The following is a 19,691-nucleotide window of genomic DNA, read 5'->3' as shown; positions in this document are numbered from 1 at the left end:
AGCAGCTAGCTCGCTCACTCGCTCCAAACAACCTCAAAATTTTCGCCAAGTAAAATAAATTAAGCTCTGCTTCCTCCTCTCTCTCTCCATTTTTCTCTCTTAATTATTATTATTATTATTATTATTTTTTACTAAATCAGATTTTGAACTGCTGACGAACAAATTGAAGATTTACTTAGATCTCTTTTTTAACGAATTTGTTTTGTGTTTACTCTCACTCGTCGTTCGCGGCATTTGCTTCTTCTTTTTTTTTTTTTTTCATTTTTTCAAATTTTGTGAATCCAAAAAGTTTGCATAATCACTTACTTTACAATAAAGTTGATTAGTATAATAATAATTATTATCATTTTTGGCTGAGGTAGCTTTTTGTGGACTTGCAGGTACTGTTAAAGAAAAAGAAGTTTTATAATATTTAAGTAAATTAAAAAAAAAAAGAAAAAAACAAGAAGAAGAAGAAGAAGAAAGGTTTGTAAGGCAAATGAAGATGATGATGATGAGGAGAAGGCTCGCCTGCTGCACTCGGGACAGAGGGCTTAGCCTCGATTTTGATGAACAACAAGACAGTAAGTATCGTTATTATTATTTTTTAATTAACTAATAATTAATTATTTAATTAACACTAGTGTTGTTTTATTTACATCCCGTGATTTATGCGCTGTTTTTATTTTTTATTTGTGTAAAATTAAATAAGCATGCGACTGCGATCTAATTTTTTTTAGAAGTCAAATTTCATTTGCTGCGTGTTAAGTACCTAACACATGGAATGAATTTGAAAATTAAAGTGTGCACCCATATGTGACATTAGACTTGTCTGCAACAACCAATAAGTAACATGCCTTACGTTTTTGCCGATGTCAATTAAGTTTGAAATTCTTTTAAACAGACAATTTTCTAAGTAATATATACAAGTAAGTCAAAAAGTTTCTGTTATTTTTTATAAATTAATTAGTCAATTTTTTTTAATGTTAATATGTTATACATTTAATAAAGGATGATTATATTTGGAGAACTCGGGGGCTGGGGATTTGGCAGGAAACGGGGAAAAAAATTAATAGAGCCCATACCCATTAAGTGACAGCCAGTTTCGTTTTATCCACGCAACAATCGTGTCCCTATTAATTTCTCTACAGCCCACTTATTGAATCCTACTGTAAGAGTGTAACAAACACTTGTATCAATCACCTTGCCCATATGTGGAGAAAGAAAAATTTCTGTAAAAAAGTTGCTGAATTCATGAAAAGAATTATTATTATTTGCTTTAAATTTTTTAATTATTTTTTAAATTATCGTTCGTTTGCACTTACTTGAATATAAGGACAAATTGGCCATGTTTTCAGTAAATGGAACCAAATTTGCGGTGAAAGTTTGAAAATTTGCACCTTCTCAAATAAAACTCGAATTTTGTAGCACCGATTTGTCTAGCAATTAATGGATGTGGTATGAATATGTTGACTTTTTATCACTTGGCATATGGTATAGGGGGCAAAACTATAAACCATAAGGTGGACCTAACCTAATGGTATGGTGTGGTATGTTTTGTACGTGCGAGGCACATGGGGTTACCACATAGTTTGAACTTTTTCTTTGTTTTGTTTTTCCTTTTTTTGAAACTTTTTCCAAAGATTTCAAGACAAGTCTAGTGGCAGAATCTAAGATATCACCTTTATAAACAAAAGTGATTGTAATATATCAATAGCCTATGGGCTAAGGGTGGACCCTTAAATTTTAGTGCTAACAAAAATTAAGCTTATTGTTTTGATCTATGGACTATGATCAGGTGGACCCTATAGCATAGAGTACTGCTATTTGTTTTAATTTTAGGTGTTTTTCACTGTTCTCCCCTGAACTTTGTCCAACCCACAGTTTGATAGATTTTATGTCCAAATGCACACTTACCTCCCTTGACTTAACTGAGCTTTTGATGGACTGTTATCATGGATGACTAACTGAATAGAAATACACATGCGCCCTTGATTTGAAGCAAAACAACCATGTCAAGAAATGAAATAGCTAGTGTATAAAGAAATTGTTTATAATCAATGAATAATTTAAAAGGCTAACAACATAAATTATACCAAAACACAAATAAAATAATAATTTACACTCAAAAATTTTGTAGAAAACAAAAAATTAACTTAAGATGCAAATTAACAAAAGATATATTTATAATTTAGACATATTTGATATGCACAAGTAACACATTTTATAAAGTAAAAAGAAAATAAGGCAAGAAAATACATCTGGAGAGAAGAAAAACAGAGATAATTTTCTTTCTATTTGTTAAATTAAATTTTAAATTAGTTGATTTCTGTTTCTGAAGTTACTAAGCTTGTCCCTGAAATTAACAGTTGACTAAATGCTTAGTTAGGTCAAGGGGATGACAGTGTTAATTTGGACAAAAAGTCTATCAAACTGTGGGTTGGACAAAATTCAGGGAAGGATGGTGAAAAACGCCCTATTTTTAATTTTAAAACTGACTGCTTCTTCCCAACCACTGAATCAGACAATGTAGTAATTGACTAATTGGGTCCAGTGGAGACAAAAATGTCATTTTCTTGTATTCATTATTGTAGTTTCAGCTTGGACCAGTCAGCTTCAGCTATTTGAAGGATTCCCTTCATTTTTTCATTTGTTAATGTTTTTTGATTTTTCAGCATAACATTTCCCACCTACCACATGTTTACTAAAAATTAAAAGGAAATTTTACCAAACTCATAGCTATAGTATGCAATTCATGCCTTTCTATATTTTTGCCCCACTAGGTTTATTGTGTCCATTAATACTTTGGCAGGTTTCTAGGAAATTTCCATTCTTGATTTAGTACTGTTTGTCTTTGCATAGGCAGCTTCTGAATTTTTTAAGTTTCATTTATACAAAAAAAAATATATTGAGAAATATTGAGATCTATAGTTTTTTAGTACATGAAATGGCTGTCCTGAAATAAAGAAGATAAGAGAACTTCTATTCTGCATAAAGTTTACTTTGTTTCAGACCAAACAAAGATTGAAAAATTGGTATTAACTATTAAATTTATTAATAGAAAATTGATTGCTGATGGATTTGTTATGAAGTCAGGAAAGTAAATGTGATGATTGATGAATTGTTTTTATTTATATTACTTGAGTAGTGGGATCAAGGGTGTGATAGTAATGGCAATGCAATAGATTTCTCGTTTTATGTGTCCTACAATAATGGCAACACAAATGATTTGCAAAGAAGCATTTGTGAAGCATTTTTAAATAACCTACTTCGTAGTGTTTATGATCTTTGATCACATTCTTCCTTAAAATAAGTTCATGAACTATATTTGAGATTAAAAGAAAAAAATCTAGGAATTAGATTAATCTAAGAGTATCAGAAAACTATATCAAATGTTAAAATTTCTTAGAAATATTTGCACTCTCTGGAAGTATTATATTTAACTTCAAGGTGATAGATAATAAGAATACAGCACGATAATGTTTAACTTTATCAAGGCTCCATTTTGGGAGAAAATGATTAACAAATTTGAAATTTGTTTCATAACAAGAAGATCATACGTGATTCTATCCTAAAATGTACAAGGAAAAAAGAAAAAGAAAAAGAAAAAGAAAGATGAATAGTATTCATACAATCCATTAATCAGTAATCCAATTCATTAAGATAGCATTTACATTTTGGATTGAAGTGATAATTTTAGATTAGGAGTGTAAAGTGGGAATGAGAGTGGGAGTAGGTTATTTACTTACCTAGGAACGAGACTATGGAATTGAAATCAAAATCCAAGACAATTTATGTATTTACATTATCTTGAATTGGGAGTAAATGATTTTAAATTACGGTTTTACCTTTATTTAAAGAATTATAGTTTTTAATTACAAAATTAATAAAAATTATATTTGAAAAATAGAATATTTATTTTATTATATTTGTAAATTAATAATAATTATTAATATTCTTAGTTATGTAAATCACAATTTTTTATTAATTTTAATTATGTAAATAAAAAATAATTAATAAGAGCATCACAAATGAAACATTATTATTAATAATATAGTACAAAATTAATAATTTCGTAGAATAAAATATTTATTATTATTAATTACTAATATTAAATAAAGATAATACTATTATTATTAAATAAATATAATAATATTATTATATTTTCAAATAAAGATAGTATATATTATTAATTCTCTATGAGTATAATAATATTATTTTAAGTAATTTTAACTTAGAATCAACGTAAATTATTATTTTTAACTAAATATAATAATATTATATTTAAATATGTTTAATATTATTCTTTTTAATAAATGTAATTTATAAAATAATATAATATTATTATTTAAAAAAATATGATTTTATTTATTTTATTTTATTAAGCATAATATTTTATTAAATATTTTATTAAATATAAGGGTAAAAAGGGAAGTGGGGCTCACGGAGTGGCATCCCCACTCCCCCTTAAAATTTTCAAGTAAACACTGAAGTGAGGGGAATCTATACTCCTCACTTTCAAAGTAAACACAACATAAGTGCCTTCTTTGATAGAGTGCACCAAGAGAGTAATTGGTGCTGCACTCCTTCATAGGCATGCTCAAATTCATTAGGAGATCTCCTCTGAGGGAAGAAACTGTAAGCTAAGTTCAAACTTTAGCATGTGTTTACTTTACAAATATGGCAACTGCACAAAAATTCAGGTTTTTGCAGCATCGGTGGCTTCTCTATACTTTGTCTATAACTTTGATAAATTTTTTTAATTATTTAGTCATGTAATTATTTATTTCTGGTTATCTGAAATGAACACAAATTGTCTTTGTGCTTTTTGGGAATGACAATGAGTGATTACTATTCCAGGAATAATGACTTATGATGGCCTTGAGAGTTGCATTCTCAATAATCAATCTTATGACAATGAAAGTAGAACAAGCAGAGGTGATGGATGTTTAACCGACTCATTGGATGATGATGACTCAAGCTGTTCATCAAGCAAAGATGCTTTTGGATCATTTTCTTCTAAATGGTCAACAATGAAGAGGGTTGAACATGGTTCAGAAGATTGGGGACCCTCTGAAAGCCCCAACCATTATCATGTCAAACAGAAACCTGCTTACGCCTTTCGTTTTTTGGATGTTGAGACAATGAAAGAAAGATTTTCAAAGCTGTTGTTAGGTGAAGATATTACTGGGGGACGTTTGGGTGTCACCACTGCATTAGCATTGTCAAATGCCATAACCAATCTTGCCGGTAGGCTTTATCCCTTCTCTTCGGTAGTTTCGATTTTTCATTTTATAATTTTACCATAGAGATCTTTCAGAAGTAGTTGGTGGAGATATGCTTTTAGACATATTACTCATGTAATTATATACTGAGATTGTGATTGACTAATCTAATCAATGGAGAGTAAGAGGATAGATGGAGATATTTGTGTGGCAAATATGCAGAAGCTCTAGCTAGTATGCCAGAACATGGAAACACAACACATTGAATATGTGTCTTTCTATTGTATGAGTAGCTTGGTGAATGCAGTAGCCAGTTTAAGAGCTTCGATTAACTTTAGACAAATGCAGGGCTTAGTAACGAAGTTTGCACTAGAACATATGTGTGATTATTCATGATAAAGACAACAGCTAATTGCCGGTAATGTTTTCTGATGATGGTGCTTCAGCCCTGGGATTAAGTTTCCTGAGAAAGCATCGTCTTCAATCATTTGCCCTTAAATCTCAAACAACCTTCACCAATTACAAAAGAAAGCAAATAAAAATAATGTCAAAGAATAGATCATATTTATGTACCCAACTTGGAGTTGACTTCTAACATTAGAGTGCACATGGATTAAACAAGGGACATTCTCTGGATATAGATTGACCTAGCAATCACTAAGCTAAAAGGACGGTTCCCTTCTTGATTTGAGAAAAGCATAGGAACTTCACTCAAACTGAAATGTCTGAAAGATAAACTTGTTGCTGCATTTATGCTTTAGGAAGCAAGAGACAAATAGATTCCAAATTGTACTGCTAATACTAATCTAAGCAACAGTGGTACTCATGCAACTTCTTACTTGATAAAGGACTACTATACTATTCAAGGAAGAAGTAGCATTCAGCAGTTTGATGTTTAAAAAGTTTTCCTGTTTATTTGCAGCCTCAGTCTTCGGGGAGTTGTGGAAATTGGAGCCGCTGCTTGAAGAAAGGAAAAGTAGATGGCAGAGAGAGATGGACTGGTTGCTTTCTCCCACAAACTTTATGGTTGAGCTAGTTCCTGCTAGGCAAAATGCTTCTAATGGCCAAACCTTGGAGGTCATTCTTTAAAGAAAAATATATTTTGAAGACAGATCCAACATGCTCTCTACAGTTACCGATATTTACTTTTTGTTGTTACTGGTGCAGATAATGACCCCGAAAGCCCGTGCAGACATCCATATGAATCTTCCGGCGCTTCAGAAGCTGGACTCTATGCTTATTGTAGGCGGTCTCTTCTTTCATCTCGAAGTTTAGAGACTTCTTATTCATGGATATCCTTATTCATTAGATTAAACTTATAAAATTGCAGGAGACATTGGATTCAATGGTGAATACTGAGTTCTGGTATGCAGAAGTAGGTAGTCGTGCAGAAGGAAGGAACAAGAGTACTAGAGAGAGCAAGAGATGGTGGCTTCCTTTGGCCCAGGTACCAGCATCTGGGCTTTCTGACTCCGGGAGGAAAAAAATGCTTTCTCAGTGTAGGGTGGTCTATCAAGTATTCAAGGCTGCCAAATCAATCAACGAGAATGTTTTGCTTGAAATGCCTGTGCCAACCATTATCAAGGATGTACTTCCCAAGGTTAGCATGCCATGTTACATTCAAAGACTTCATAATTATCAAATCTTGTAAACCTTTTAGAATTATAGTGATTCTCTATATTGGTGTGTTTTAATTTTTACAACATTACTGAAACTATGAACTATGATTAAACAAGATGCAGTGTGATCTTTTGAAGTAGTCCCAGGTGAAAATGCAGGAGGTCAGGATTGACCAAATAGTATGACAATTTTGGCTGATAGGAAAAAGGAATATATATATATATATAGATAGATAGATAGACAGATAGATAGATTTTGTTTTCCGCCGCTAGCAGTCTTTTTGCATATTATAACTCCCTCTTTTCTTGCTTTCTTCTTGCAGTCTGGAAAGACAAGTCTTGGAGAAGAACTGTACAAGGTCTTGACTGCTGAATCAAGTTCTTCTGGCGAAATGATCAATTTCCTCAATTTAAAATCTGAACACAGTGCACTTGAAGCCATTAACAAGTTAGAAGCTGCTGTATTTACGTGGAAAGAAAGAATTTCTGAACAAGCTAGTGGTAAATCCCCCGTCCGAACATCATGGTCCTTCATTAAAGACCCTATATCAGAACTGGATAAGATAGAGTTCCTATTGGAACGAGCAGAAGCCCTCATACAGCAGCTAAAGAACAGATATCCCAACCTTCCTCAAACATTTCTCGATGCCACAAAAATCCAATACGGCAAGGTGAGTTTTATCCATCATTTCAAGTTTCTTAATAATCTGGTTCATAGGAAGGCAAAACATCTAATGCTACTTAGGCATAAATTCACAAAACAATTCTTGCTATTATTACACAGGATGTTGGGCATTCAATACTGGAAGCATACTCCCGGGTTCTTGCAAACTTGGCTTTCAGCATACTGTCTAGGATAGGAGACATTCTACAAGAAGATGCATTGAGCAATCCCAATTCACCTGTGGCAAAATGTTGCACTCCAGGTTCAAAAATGAATGATGATAATATGGATCAGATTCAGATGCCATGGCTTCGTCTACGTTCAAGGCACTCGCTCATTGATCAGATGAATAAAGCAGACGGAAAGTACTTTACTTCAGATGCAAGTAGCTGTTCTACTTCGGAAACTTCAAACAGTGAAGCTAAATCAAGCTCTGTGAATTCGACACCAAGTGTGAATCGTGTATGGTGTGTTAGTAGTAGAAAAGAGGCTTGTATAAGCTTGTCCCCTGGAAATTCTCCATGACGAATAAGGGATTATTGCTTTTTGACATTGTAAATGCTGCAACCTTTTATTTATTTAATGAGCACGAAGGAATTAATTTTTGGTTATATCACAATCCATATGAAAAGTGACAGTAATTAGTAGTTATTTACAAATTAAAAATAAAATAAATATGTAATAATTCATCTTTTCATCTTTATGAATCATTTCGTGGCTCTACAGCTAACTGGCTCTAAGTGGGGGCGCTATCATGACATGCAAAAACATTAGGCCCGGTTCAATGATTATCAATAAATGAAGGGGGGCAATGAAATTATCCCATCATTCATTACATTTTTCATTTTCTTACGATTCATTCTTATTCAAGAACTCAAGTTCTCTTCCTTCAAAAAAAAAAAAAAGAACTCAAGTTCTCTGTCGCAAATACAGTTTTAAAAATGGGCGCGCCGAGCAGTAGTAGATTCCGGCGACCGAAGGCGGGGGAGGATGAGCGGAGTCCGAATCTTTTTGTGGCGAATTGTGGACCGGCGGTGGGGGTTTCTTACGAAGCAATTGGGTCGGTGTTCAGCGCCTTTGGTGACGTCAAAGGAATCTACGCAGCCGACGACAGCGGCGCACGTGTCATCGTTTCTTATTTCGACGAGGGCTCAGCTCAGGCTGCTTTCAATTCTTTGCATTCTCGTCCTTGTCCCGATCTCGCAAATCGTTTCTTGCACATTAGATATTCTGTACTCGAAGACTCGCCTGCCACTCGCCACGTAAGCTAACCTAAGTTCAGATTTTATGATATTTGGTTTATTTAATATTTAAATTACTGACATTTTTTAGTTATAATTTGTTTTTTAATTATATTTTAGATCACCAGTTCAGTTCCGGTGTCGTTGGTGGCTTCGGAGTTAAACATTCCAGGTCTTTTCTTGTTTCATGACTTTGTGAGCGCCAAAGAAGAGGAGGTTAGTCAAATTCTTGAATTTTATGCTGAAAGTCTCCAGCTTCAGCTTCGGTTTCTGTGTGAGTTGTGATTTCTATATTGTTTTTTTTTTTTCCAGGAATTGCTTGCAGCTGTTGATAGTAGGCCTTGGAACAATCTTTCAAAACGAAGGGTTCAGCATTATGGATATGAATTTTGTTACGATGTAGGTAACAGTAAGTCAGTAACACAATCCTGCGCAACTTGTTCCTGCACACCATCAAATGTTAACAATAGTTCAAGAGAAATAAGACGAAGGTTTAGGTTGTATTTATATTGAGAGTGACAGGGGAATTAACCCTACAAATAAGAAAGATTTGGATGATGATGAAGTCGCAATAGTAGTTCTCATATGTGAATTTGTTGTATTTGTTAAAAGTTATTAAAGTGACTTGTATATACTTCTAAAGAAAAGAGTTTGTTACTGTGTTAACAGAGATATTAAAAAAATGTTCTAATTCTGACTCCCCATTGCCTCCAAAAAAAATAAATAAATAAACAAAACAACAATTCAACAGCATTGCTCAGTTTATAATGCTATCCTTTTTTGTGTTCTGTAAATTGTTCCACCGAATTGTCTCAAAAAACTTGGATATTGGTTGAGTGACAGAGGATGATATATCTATATAAGGATTTACATGTATGTCTGCATCAGTTAGATTAATCTGGTATTTGTGTAAACTCAAAATGATCCGTACAGCCTTCAGAAATGTGCACCAATCCTTGATCATTTTTATTCTATAGTTTCATTTTATGGAAAAACAGATCTTAAGTAGGCAAATGTTATAGATGCATTGTTAATTTAGAACATTGTGGTTCAGTAATTGATTAAGAGTAAAAATAATTGGCTATCTGGTGCATTATTATGTTTATGGTGGCTGTCGCTGTGATGATTGCTTGATGTCGCAGATTATGCTTTTAAACCTTTTAATAGAATATGTGCATAGTGGAACTGTGCATCGTTCTGGCTTCCTAAAATTATTATTTCACATTATTGAGTCCTTAGGATAAATCTACCCGAATTTCCAAGGGTCATTGTTGTTGCAGTTCTTTCTTAACTATGGAAAATATATATATATTTTTTTCTGGCTCCTGTGTCTCAGTCTGTGCTTCCACTCCGCAATAATGCAATCTTTGCAATTATGCCTACTTTATATTAAATACAAAAATATTTTCCTGTCTCTATGTATATGTGTCTTAGAAAGAATCTTGAAGCTATTTGTATTTTTATTTTTCTTTTGATTACAGATAAGGAATGTTAATACTAAGCAGTGCTTGGGAGAACTTCCATCTTTTGTTTCTTCTATAGTTGAAAGGGTTTCATCATTTCCAAACCTTGATGATTCTACAAGTGTAGCATTGGACCAACTAACGGTAATGTAATAGCCTGAAGCAATTTTGACTATTTGAAAGCAATGTTGGCGATGCCAAATCCATCTTAATACGGGCTTTGTTTGTTCCATTATGATATGTTTTCTAGTTACAATTGAGGATCAATGATTCTGTTACAGGTTAATGAGTATCCACCTGGAGTGGGTTTGTCTCCACACATAGACACCCATTCAGCATTTGAAGGATTAATTTTCAGCCTTTCATTAGCAGGTCCTTGCATTATGGAATTTAGGAGGTATTTAGAAGGTTCATGGCTTCCGAATTCTACACCAGGTATGAATATGGCTGTTGAAAATCCTGATGATTACTCAAGTGTATTGAGGAGAGCTATCTATCTTCCTCCTCGGTCCATGCTACTGTTATCTGGGGAGGCACGTTATGCTTGGAATCATTATATTCCTCATCATAAGGTAATAAACATTATCAGTAATAAATTTTACTCGATTCATGTGTGTGCACTCATATGCATTTGCACCTTAGCATATCTGTTTTAATCCCAATTCATGAGGTTAACCAATGAACATTGGACAGATTGACATGGTGAATGACACTGTAATCAGAAGGGCATCAAGAAGGGTATCTTTCACATTTCGCAAGGTGGGTGGTTTTCCAAGGTTTTAATTGGTCCAATTTTCTTAGTTGTTTAACAGCATATATCAGTATGCATGTGCTTGCAATGGTCCTGAAAATTGATATAGCCTCTGTTCATATAATTCTTTTAGTGGCATGGTCTACATTCAGGGACATCGTTATCAACTTACGTTCTTCCTTTCTAATTATGTTTTCATTCTATGGCAATAACCATTGAATCTATTTCATTTCTGTGGACCGCCTACAGTTCATATGGCAGAATGTTTTCTCTATCTTTTTTAAAACTCCCTTTTTAAGGATTGTTTACTTGCCATTGTAGGATAACTTTTTGTTCTATTTTAAGTTTTGGGATTCATCTTAATATTAATGCTAGAGCGCTTTGATGGTTATTAGAACAATTTTGAGGAACATATTCCTAGTAAATGTTGATTTTCAAAAGCAGAACTTGTTTCACCTTCACGCAGATGTAAACTTAACGAACATTTTTACAACTGTTTTCACCCGGCAGGTTAGAGAAGGTCCTTGCCGATGCAAATTTCCTCAATATTGTGATTCTCAAAAGTAAAGGGGGCTGGTTTTCTCATTCGAAACTACACGACCGAACATTCAATGACATGGTGTAAAAACGATCAAATTGCTGTTGGAGTTGGTTATGCTCAAGGTCTTGAAACTGATGTCCAAGAAGTTGTCCTGTCTTCCAAAGGTAACCCTATCAATGACGGTTGAGAAAAGAAGGCTGGGCAGTGGCATTTAAGCTTTAAAATCGAAGAGTCGGTTTCTGATTTTCTAAGAGAAGAGTAACCATCCAAGGCAGCAAGATATGGAGAATACGCAAAGAGAACATTATGCTTTTATTATTGTAAACTTTTGATACCCATTTAATCTAAGGTAAAATAGAAGTCAAAAGCAGTGACATTCTTATTTCCCTGCAAATGGCATCCTCCTGGAAAGAGTTAAAAAATTATTTTCACTTCTCCCTTCAAATATCTGAATAAGAAAATTCCAAGAGCTTTTTCTCCATTTCTATAAATCCAAACAAAGCATAAATATGATCATGGAGTGTTATTACCACAACCATCTCTTACATTCTCCGATACTGTTTGCAGTTAGAAAATATGATCTGCGTAGCAATGACGTTACAGCTAACGAAACCAGAGATTTCCACAGAACCTTGGATCATGTGGTACTTTCAACCACATCCGAAACTATACACTTCATGTCGCCAACCCCTTCACCAGAATGTCCAGTGACTGTTGATACCCTAGATGGGAGGTAAACGTACACTTAACTATTAGGGCAGCAGATCGCCTGCGATATCTCCTGAAAAAGAAAATATGTTGTCAAAACTCTCAGAATTACATGAATAGGAGGACAAGGATAAAAATTTGGTCAAACTACTTCAAATGGTCTTAACCACTGATGTTGTTATAGTGGCCATATCCTAATCAATTAGGAATACCATTAAACCTAAAAATGAGTAATATATATCTGGATTTAATAAGGTAAATAAATCAACTCTAAAGTAAATAAGGAATAAATAACTCGAAATTGAGAAGAAAAGGAAATCGCAGATAAATTCCAGGTGTAGCATAGCTTTACCATAACATTTACTTAATAGATAAACCTTCTGACCTTCAAACAAGAAACAAAACAATGATTAAGAGGACTACAAATCGAGTCATAACACGGCAAAAAGTAGTAAGCTCATGATGTAGTTGTCCCATTGTATAGCAAGTACGCACTTCATTCAAGAAAAAGCTTTGTTTGTGCTTTGTCCTAGGCCAGACGAGAGACTGGCAGTTAAGTCTTGTATCTTTTAACAACACTTGCTGTATAAAGATGAGATCCAGACTTTAGGATTTCTTACCGTGCATGCATTTAATAAAATAACCCAGATCTGAGAAGCAAATTATCCCCTGAAGCAAAGAAGATGGTTGTTGATACATAAAGAATGAGAAGTGACGGCGATCAGGATCATTTCTTGGCTTTGCCATCTCGACTACTCTCATGCACCCTTCTCTGTCATAACATGAAAGTGCATTCTCACCAGCTACAGCCAATCCTCGATCCCAGGCCAAATTAAGAACCTTCAGGAGAAAATTAAGATGAGTCAGCACTTGTATTGAGCAGACAGGTATCTGACACATAAATTTAAGCAAACAGAATATCTTATCTAAACCTGCCTACATCAACTTAACTAATAAACCTGGTATTCCATTTCAAACACTAGGTTCAACAGTTCACTCAACATTGATCAAAGCTCTTAGGAGTGGAAAATCAAAGAAACAGAGACAGCTTTAGGAAGAACAGAGGATGTCATGGAAGAACAAAAGAAATCATCACCTGCCAACTCAAACCTTCGGGGTCAGCCAGAGCTTCCTGATCCTGCAGGCTAGGAACCGCACACACAAACTTCATTGTAACTGAGTGCTTCTTGAGAACCTCAAAAACTGGAGCATATCCATCCTGATTTGAAGGATTATAGTATCCTGCTGTTAACTCTGCAGCATGGCTGGCTGTCTTGTACCACCAATAAACCCCAGGAACCTGCAGATCATGATTATTTGTTTTTCAGTTTAATTGTATTATTTTGGAAATGAAACAACAATTACCAAATGCAACCTCTCAACAGATTGGTTACATTATCATGGCAGAGTTATATTATTGTTTGAGCATATTCTTGACAGATACATGCATGTTCAACATATTGACTATGAAGTACTAACATATACATAAAGGACCATCCAAAACTTTAAGAATAATGAGCAGCATGGAAAAATGGATACAAATGAAGCAACCTCTAGAGCCCTAAATAACCCAATTTGATTCTCAAATTTAGAGTCTAAAGCTCAGTCAAAAGCTCCTGCATGTCCCTTGTTTCAAGGACCATCCAAAACTTTAAGAATAATGAGCAGCATGAAAAAATGGATACAAATGAAGCAACCTCTAAAACCCTAAATAACCCAATTTGATTCTCAAATTTAGAGTCTAAAGCTCAATCAAAAGCTCCTGCATGTCCCTCGTTTCAAGAGTCCTGTTTGTCTTCATTTAAAGTTTATTTTATTGTGTGATGAACATGTGTAAGCTGTATTATAGCTCTATAGATACATCAGAACATAAGCTTCACTTTCTGAATCCATAAGGCTACCTTTCCAGCAAACCATGATTAAAATTTCAAGTTCCTCACACTAATGCCCCCAGAAGAACTGAAAATATTGTTCCCACTAAAACTGGTATCATTCAAATTCATCACCTAAATCATTCTTTTACTAGTAAAGTAGATCCAACATTGCAACATTTTGGGCCAGTTTTCTTAATCATCAGATTAAATTTCAAAACATTACTCTTTACACAGAAGCATTTGTCATATCCATAATCCATGAGATTTAGAGAAAAAAGATCAATTGGAGCTCAGGAATGGCATGTCAAACATTATTAACTAAAATCCAATTTTATGGATAGAATTGAAATCCATCCAAATAAAGAAAGACTTACAAATAAATTGCCTTGAAGAATCAAGAATTCAGGAAATTGCCACCAAAGAGATTAGGTGTAGTGGTCTGTAGGCAGTTTAAGTAAAATGGCGCTTATTTTGCAGGTAGTAATAGAAGTAAAAGTTGCTAAGCGACAATGCTGTTGGCATGGGCTTCAGTAATTAAAAATCAACCTTTTACCAGAACTCCAAATTCCATTGGTAGCTTAGGGAATTTATGAGTGGGATGGTGTCATTAAGTGTATCATAAATCATAAATAAACATCAGTATCAAGTGTGTTGTTAAGATAGTTCCGTACATACCTTAACAATAATCTTTGTCTCTTCAAATGCAAGGCTTGCAAGAGACAATACATTATCTGCATGGTCAATCAATGTCTGGGCATACCAATTGAGGAAAAAGCGCCCGTAATAGCTATCATAGTCACCTCGTTCACAGAAAAATCCGGTTTCATGAGGCAGAGAATTATATTGACCAGCATTATCAGGTCCTCTAGCCCAGAAAGAGTGTCCACGCAATTTAGCGGCTTTCCGTAGACTTTGCTGTAAATATCTGTCATAACACTATTGAGAAGCAATCAATAATAGTAATTGTATAAAGAAAGTAAACTAGATTTTGACTAAAAATGAAATCAAGCAGTCATTTTTTTTTTAAAGTACATATAAAAGTCATCTTCAATACAGTGTTGATATTAAATTATGCACAAAATTGGGATACGTTCCAAATACGAAAGCAGAAACATCTAACTTCCCCCAACATTACCAAAATATTCTTGATCAATGATTCAATCAGCAGAAGTACCTTCAATTCTAACAAGAAATATCGTCTAAATTTTAAAGTGTTATCTACTATGCCTCCACATAGGCATAGGGGTGCAGGGACACTGCTACAAAGAGAGCTGGTCCATCAGTACACTCAGCCAATCCACTAGCCCTACATAAAACTAATCTACTATTTCAAACTGACGTCTTACCTTTTCCTTTGAACTTAGTGACTCAAAATGATATTTGAAACGTAAGTTAGAGTAAGCAACTTTCATCATCAGTTTGAATAAATTTCCATTATGAAATTTCTACAAACTCTAATAGTCTTGAAATTAATTTTTTCCGGTTCCAATTCACCTTGATTTTAGTTTTTACTATAAATCATTGGTCTTGAGGCTAAAAATCCCCCTTAAGTTTGCTTGTTTCATTTGGCTTGAAAAGATGAGTTTTTGATGGTCTTTGGCATCAGAGATCATCTCTAGATTAGGCCATGCTGCATAAGTATTGCAAGTTTTATCAATCATGAGACAACTGCTATGAGATGATACTCTAACCATTATTGAGATATCATTCATAAATAGAGGATTATGACACTATCTCAGCAATGGTGGATATCTAAACCCAAAGACGTTAAACTCTTCTCAACAAAACCCTTTCCCAAAAACTAAAGGTCAGCCACATGATTACACTCAGTGCTTTTAGTTCCTAAAATATCACAAAAAAATGAACCACAATAAATAATAGGAATCTGAACCTTTCACCAATTTATTATTGAATCATTAAACTACCACAACATATGGCATAAAAAAGAATCTCTATAGATTGGCATAATACATAGATAGCTTTAGCAGATACCTGAAACTCACCGATCCCTGGATACCTCCATCCCATCCTCTCAGACAAGGAAGGATACTTTAGCTCTCCTGATGGTCCAAGTCCAATTTCAACAGCACAAATGAGACCAGCTACAAACAAGTCATCAAACTCAGTCCGGAAGCTTCTCATGAAATCAAAATAGACCTGCATATATTTGAGCACGATTGGAAATAATAATAAGCAGCAGAAATCTTGAAGTAACAGCAACAAGGTAATGTCAACCGGAAAAAGTAGGATCTGAATATTAAAAAAAAAATTATTAAAAACAATGGATTTGCAATTAACTAATCTAAAGAAGAATGATAAAGAAAAGATGGATAGGGAAAAAATTACCGTAGGCAGAGAAGCCGGATAAAAAAGCAGCTTTATAAAGTTAAATAGTATTTTCTTATCTATAATAAGGTAGAGGAGGATAAGAATTAATATACAAAATACAGCATCTCACTACCTCAATACCAGTTCTTCCATTAAGTACCCGTTCTTTGTCAACACCCCATGAGAGGCATTCAGTATTTCTTCTTCCTTCACGATCAGTGAAGAATATATCCTGATTGCCTTTACCTATTTCCATAACCCACTGTGGGAGAGAGATCCATGCATCACCAGAGTCATTTGCTCCATACTCATGAAATGCCATTACAACCTGCAGATGGAAAAGAAATTGCAACAGCCATTTCACAGTATTAGTATATATTTTCCTATAGTACAAAAAGCATTCCAAATTAAAATCTCAATATTAGCTACTAAATGTACTCATAGTAAGAAGAACTGTGGTCAACTATGCATTATCACCCAAATAAAACAACCATTGATTGTAGTGCAAAAATTAACAAATTAATCAGTAGTGCATTTTATAAGACTCACACAAGTTTAGGAAAAGCCCAAGTATTAAATATTCTGTGTATAACTTACAGATGCACAATATTGTTTTCATGGATTTTGCAAATTTTGCTATTGTGTGCAAAATAGAGCAGCCATGCTAGTCTTTCAACAAGCAGGAACATGCTAGCAACAAATGAAAATGCCACAAGTAAGCATTTTCATGCATACGTAACAGAGGCTATACAGAGTAAATGAAGACCTACATTGAAATAGAGAAGCCATAAACAGAAATTTGTGCTGATAAGATTTATTAACATAACTACCAGATTTGCTGCATTTGAGACAACAGCCACATATTCTTCAAGAAGAATGTAAGGATAAATAGAATCATTCCCAACAACTCTGCAATTTGATTTGTCAAGTTGATATAAAATAGTGATCTATCCATTAATACTGCACTGTTTTTGAAAACTCTAACTCATGTTGAACACACTTAATTTATCATGAAAGCCAAGATACACTAGCACAAAAGGACTATTTCATCTCACCAGTGTGCGTCTTTATCCGTTACCCGCGTGAGAGAAAGAAAAAAAAAGTTTTGATAAGTAGTAGAAAGGAAAAAAAAAAAAGTACTCCAATAGAAAAAGAAATGTGAATATTTGATACCAAAAATGCACATTGAGCCATAATGAGAAGTCCCTCTATGTATTTGATAAATAAATGAAAAGAGTCTCTAATAAGCAATGACAAACCACCTGAACTTTCAGATTAAATTCTCTGATTATATTAAACAGTTCCCTATAGCCAGACCATGCATATTTCTGAGGATTCCAGCCTTCAACAATACCCCACCAGCAATTTACAATAACGCCATCAACATTCAAAGCCTTCATATGACTTATCTCTTGTCTAATAAGCTCGGGATCAACCAACTGGCAGAAATTGTTGATGACATGATTCTGCCACAAAATTTCAAGAGGTTTCAGCATTCAGAAACAGCAGTCAAAATCCTCAATATTAGTGTATGAATACATACATAGATGATATTTCCACATAAAGACATTCGAAGCTGAATATCTGATGAGAAAAAGAAATAAAGAAGCAAAAACACTTACGGCAAGCATAACATAAACAGGAATGTATGGTGTTCCAGTGAAGTCATCCTCGTGCTCCCCAGCACGGACGTCTTGTATAAGCTGCAAAGACAAACCAACACCACAATTTAAAAACTAATAAACTATCAAATTCAGTAATGTAAAGTAATGTGAGAGAATTTAAAATAAAATAAAAACTTTTTACCTGATCAGCCTCCAAGCATTCAACTGAATTATTGATCGGGCTGGTACTTGCATTAAACTCACCACCCCTCGAATCCCTCTCAGGAATCACAACAGAGTCAAAAGACGCCGGCGACAAGCTCTCGTCAATTCTCAGAACTGAAGGCTGGCACTCCACTGAGGCTTTCACAGAGCAATTTTTCACTGAAAGCGGGCTTTCGACCGATCTCACAGGAAATGCAGCTGTTGTCGTTGCCGCCGCCGCTGCCTGATTGCGCATTATCAACATCAAATAATAATAATAATAATAATAATAAGTTTCAAGTAAACTAAGAAAGCGATGTCGTTTTGGTTAAGAAAATTTTACCATTTGTTGGTGGAGATGGTGGTGAGATTGAGACTGATTAGATAGCCTGTAGGTGGTGCCATCGGGCTCGACGGTCCAGCCAGCCTCACGTGCGAGGGCAGCGAGGACGTCGTTCATGTCGGCACGTGCGGGGAGAGGGAAATTACCGTACTGCCTCAAGCCGGCAAGCATGCGGCTGGTGATGGCGCGGCGGTGGCGCTCCCGAAGCTTCGTTCGCTCCTTCTCTTTCTCCCTCTCTTTCTTTCCCTTCCCGGAAGATGCATTATTATTGTTGTTGTTGCTGTTGTTATTGGCCGCTGCCGCTGCCGCTGCTGCCGCCGCCGCGGTTGCCGCGAAGCCACGTGGCCGCCGGGAGTGAGATTGTGTTTGGTTTTGAGTTTGGGTTGGAGGTTGGGTCAGCAGCTCCTGATTGGGGTTCTCATCGATATTCTCAATTGTGTTCATTTTTGCAACATTCTAAATTTTGCACTCAATTTCTTGGGCTCTCTCACTTCCACTGCCTACTTTTTCATTATCAATTATGCTGAGAGATGATGAATCTCTCACTTCCATGTCATCGCAATTTATTTACTATGTGTTGAATTGTCGCTTAATCTTATCACCCTACTGTTAATTGTGTGAAGCTGCTGGCAACCTGCACCCTTCATCCTCGATATAAAATGGGTAAGGGTCCGACTATAGCATATTTTTATAATTTATTATTTATTATTTTACATATGTCATTGTGATTTATACTATACTTTAAAGCAATTCTAAAGTAGTCATTATCAATAAATAAATACTTCTTACTATATTTTAAATTAAATATCTATTTAATTTTTATATTTAAGAATAAAATCTCAACATATTTCTTATTATTAAATATATTAAACTCTTACCTTTACCTTTTATTTATTTTATAATAATATCTTTACAATAATATTCTTGAGATATTAATAAATAATAATAATTTATTAAAATTAACTATAAATTCAACAAAAATTTATAAAAATATTTTTATATCATTTACTTTTAGGATTAATTTGGTAGGTATATTAATTTTTAATAAAATAATTATCAGTAAAATTGTTGGCAAGAATATTAAATATTGCTTTAAATTAGTTGATATTAATTTATTTGTAAATAATTATTAGCAAGATTATTGCAC

General features: G+C 34.3%; 3 protein-coding genes across 3 annotated transcripts; 2 read left to right on the top strand and 1 right to left on the bottom strand.

The window, feature by feature from the left end:
- Window positions 1–478: 478 nt before the first annotated feature.
- Window positions 479–8,079, top strand: LOC112098417 (rop guanine nucleotide exchange factor 14). Its single transcript, XM_024184705.1, has 7 exons — window positions 479–563; window positions 4,840–5,229; window positions 6,127–6,281; window positions 6,372–6,446; window positions 6,535–6,804; window positions 7,147–7,494; window positions 7,608–8,079. The coding sequence occupies exons 1-7, from the start codon at window positions 479–481 to the stop codon at window positions 8,010–8,012; spliced, it is 1,728 nt and encodes a 575-aa protein (XP_024040473.1). The 3' UTR covers window positions 8,013–8,079.
- Window positions 8,080–8,339: 260 nt separating this feature from the next.
- Window positions 8,340–12,018, top strand: LOC18041414 (alkylated DNA repair protein ALKBH8 homolog). The gene is made up of 7 exons (XM_024184704.1): window positions 8,340–8,749; window positions 8,849–8,944; window positions 9,041–9,127; window positions 10,210–10,335; window positions 10,473–10,763; window positions 10,885–10,950; window positions 11,453–12,018. The coding sequence occupies exons 1-7, from the start codon at window positions 8,429–8,431 to the stop codon at window positions 11,507–11,509; spliced, it is 1,044 nt and encodes a 347-aa protein (XP_024040472.1). The 5' UTR covers window positions 8,340–8,428; the 3' UTR covers window positions 11,510–12,018.
- Window positions 11,906–19,185, bottom strand: LOC18041039 (beta-amylase 8). Its single transcript, XM_006432828.2, has 10 exons — window positions 18,545–19,185; window positions 18,200–18,445; window positions 18,016–18,096; window positions 17,656–17,859; window positions 16,527–16,721; window positions 16,058–16,222; window positions 14,741–15,001; window positions 13,288–13,491; window positions 12,812–13,031; window positions 11,906–12,264 (listed from the first exon to the last, which is right to left on the bottom strand). The coding sequence occupies exons 1-10, from the start codon at window positions 18,986–18,988 to the stop codon at window positions 12,236–12,238; spliced, it is 2,049 nt and encodes a 682-aa protein (XP_006432891.1). The 5' UTR covers window positions 18,989–19,185; the 3' UTR covers window positions 11,906–12,235.
- Window positions 19,186–19,691: the final 506 nt, after the last annotated feature.

Source organism: Citrus clementina, unplaced genomic scaffold (assembly GCF_000493195.1).
Source record: "Citrus clementina cultivar Clemenules unplaced genomic scaffold, Citrus_clementina_v1.0 scaffold_5, whole genome shotgun sequence".
NCBI lineage: Eukaryota > Viridiplantae > Streptophyta > Magnoliopsida > Sapindales > Rutaceae > Citrus > Citrus x clementina.
This window is presented reverse-complemented; position numbering and strand designations above follow the sequence as displayed.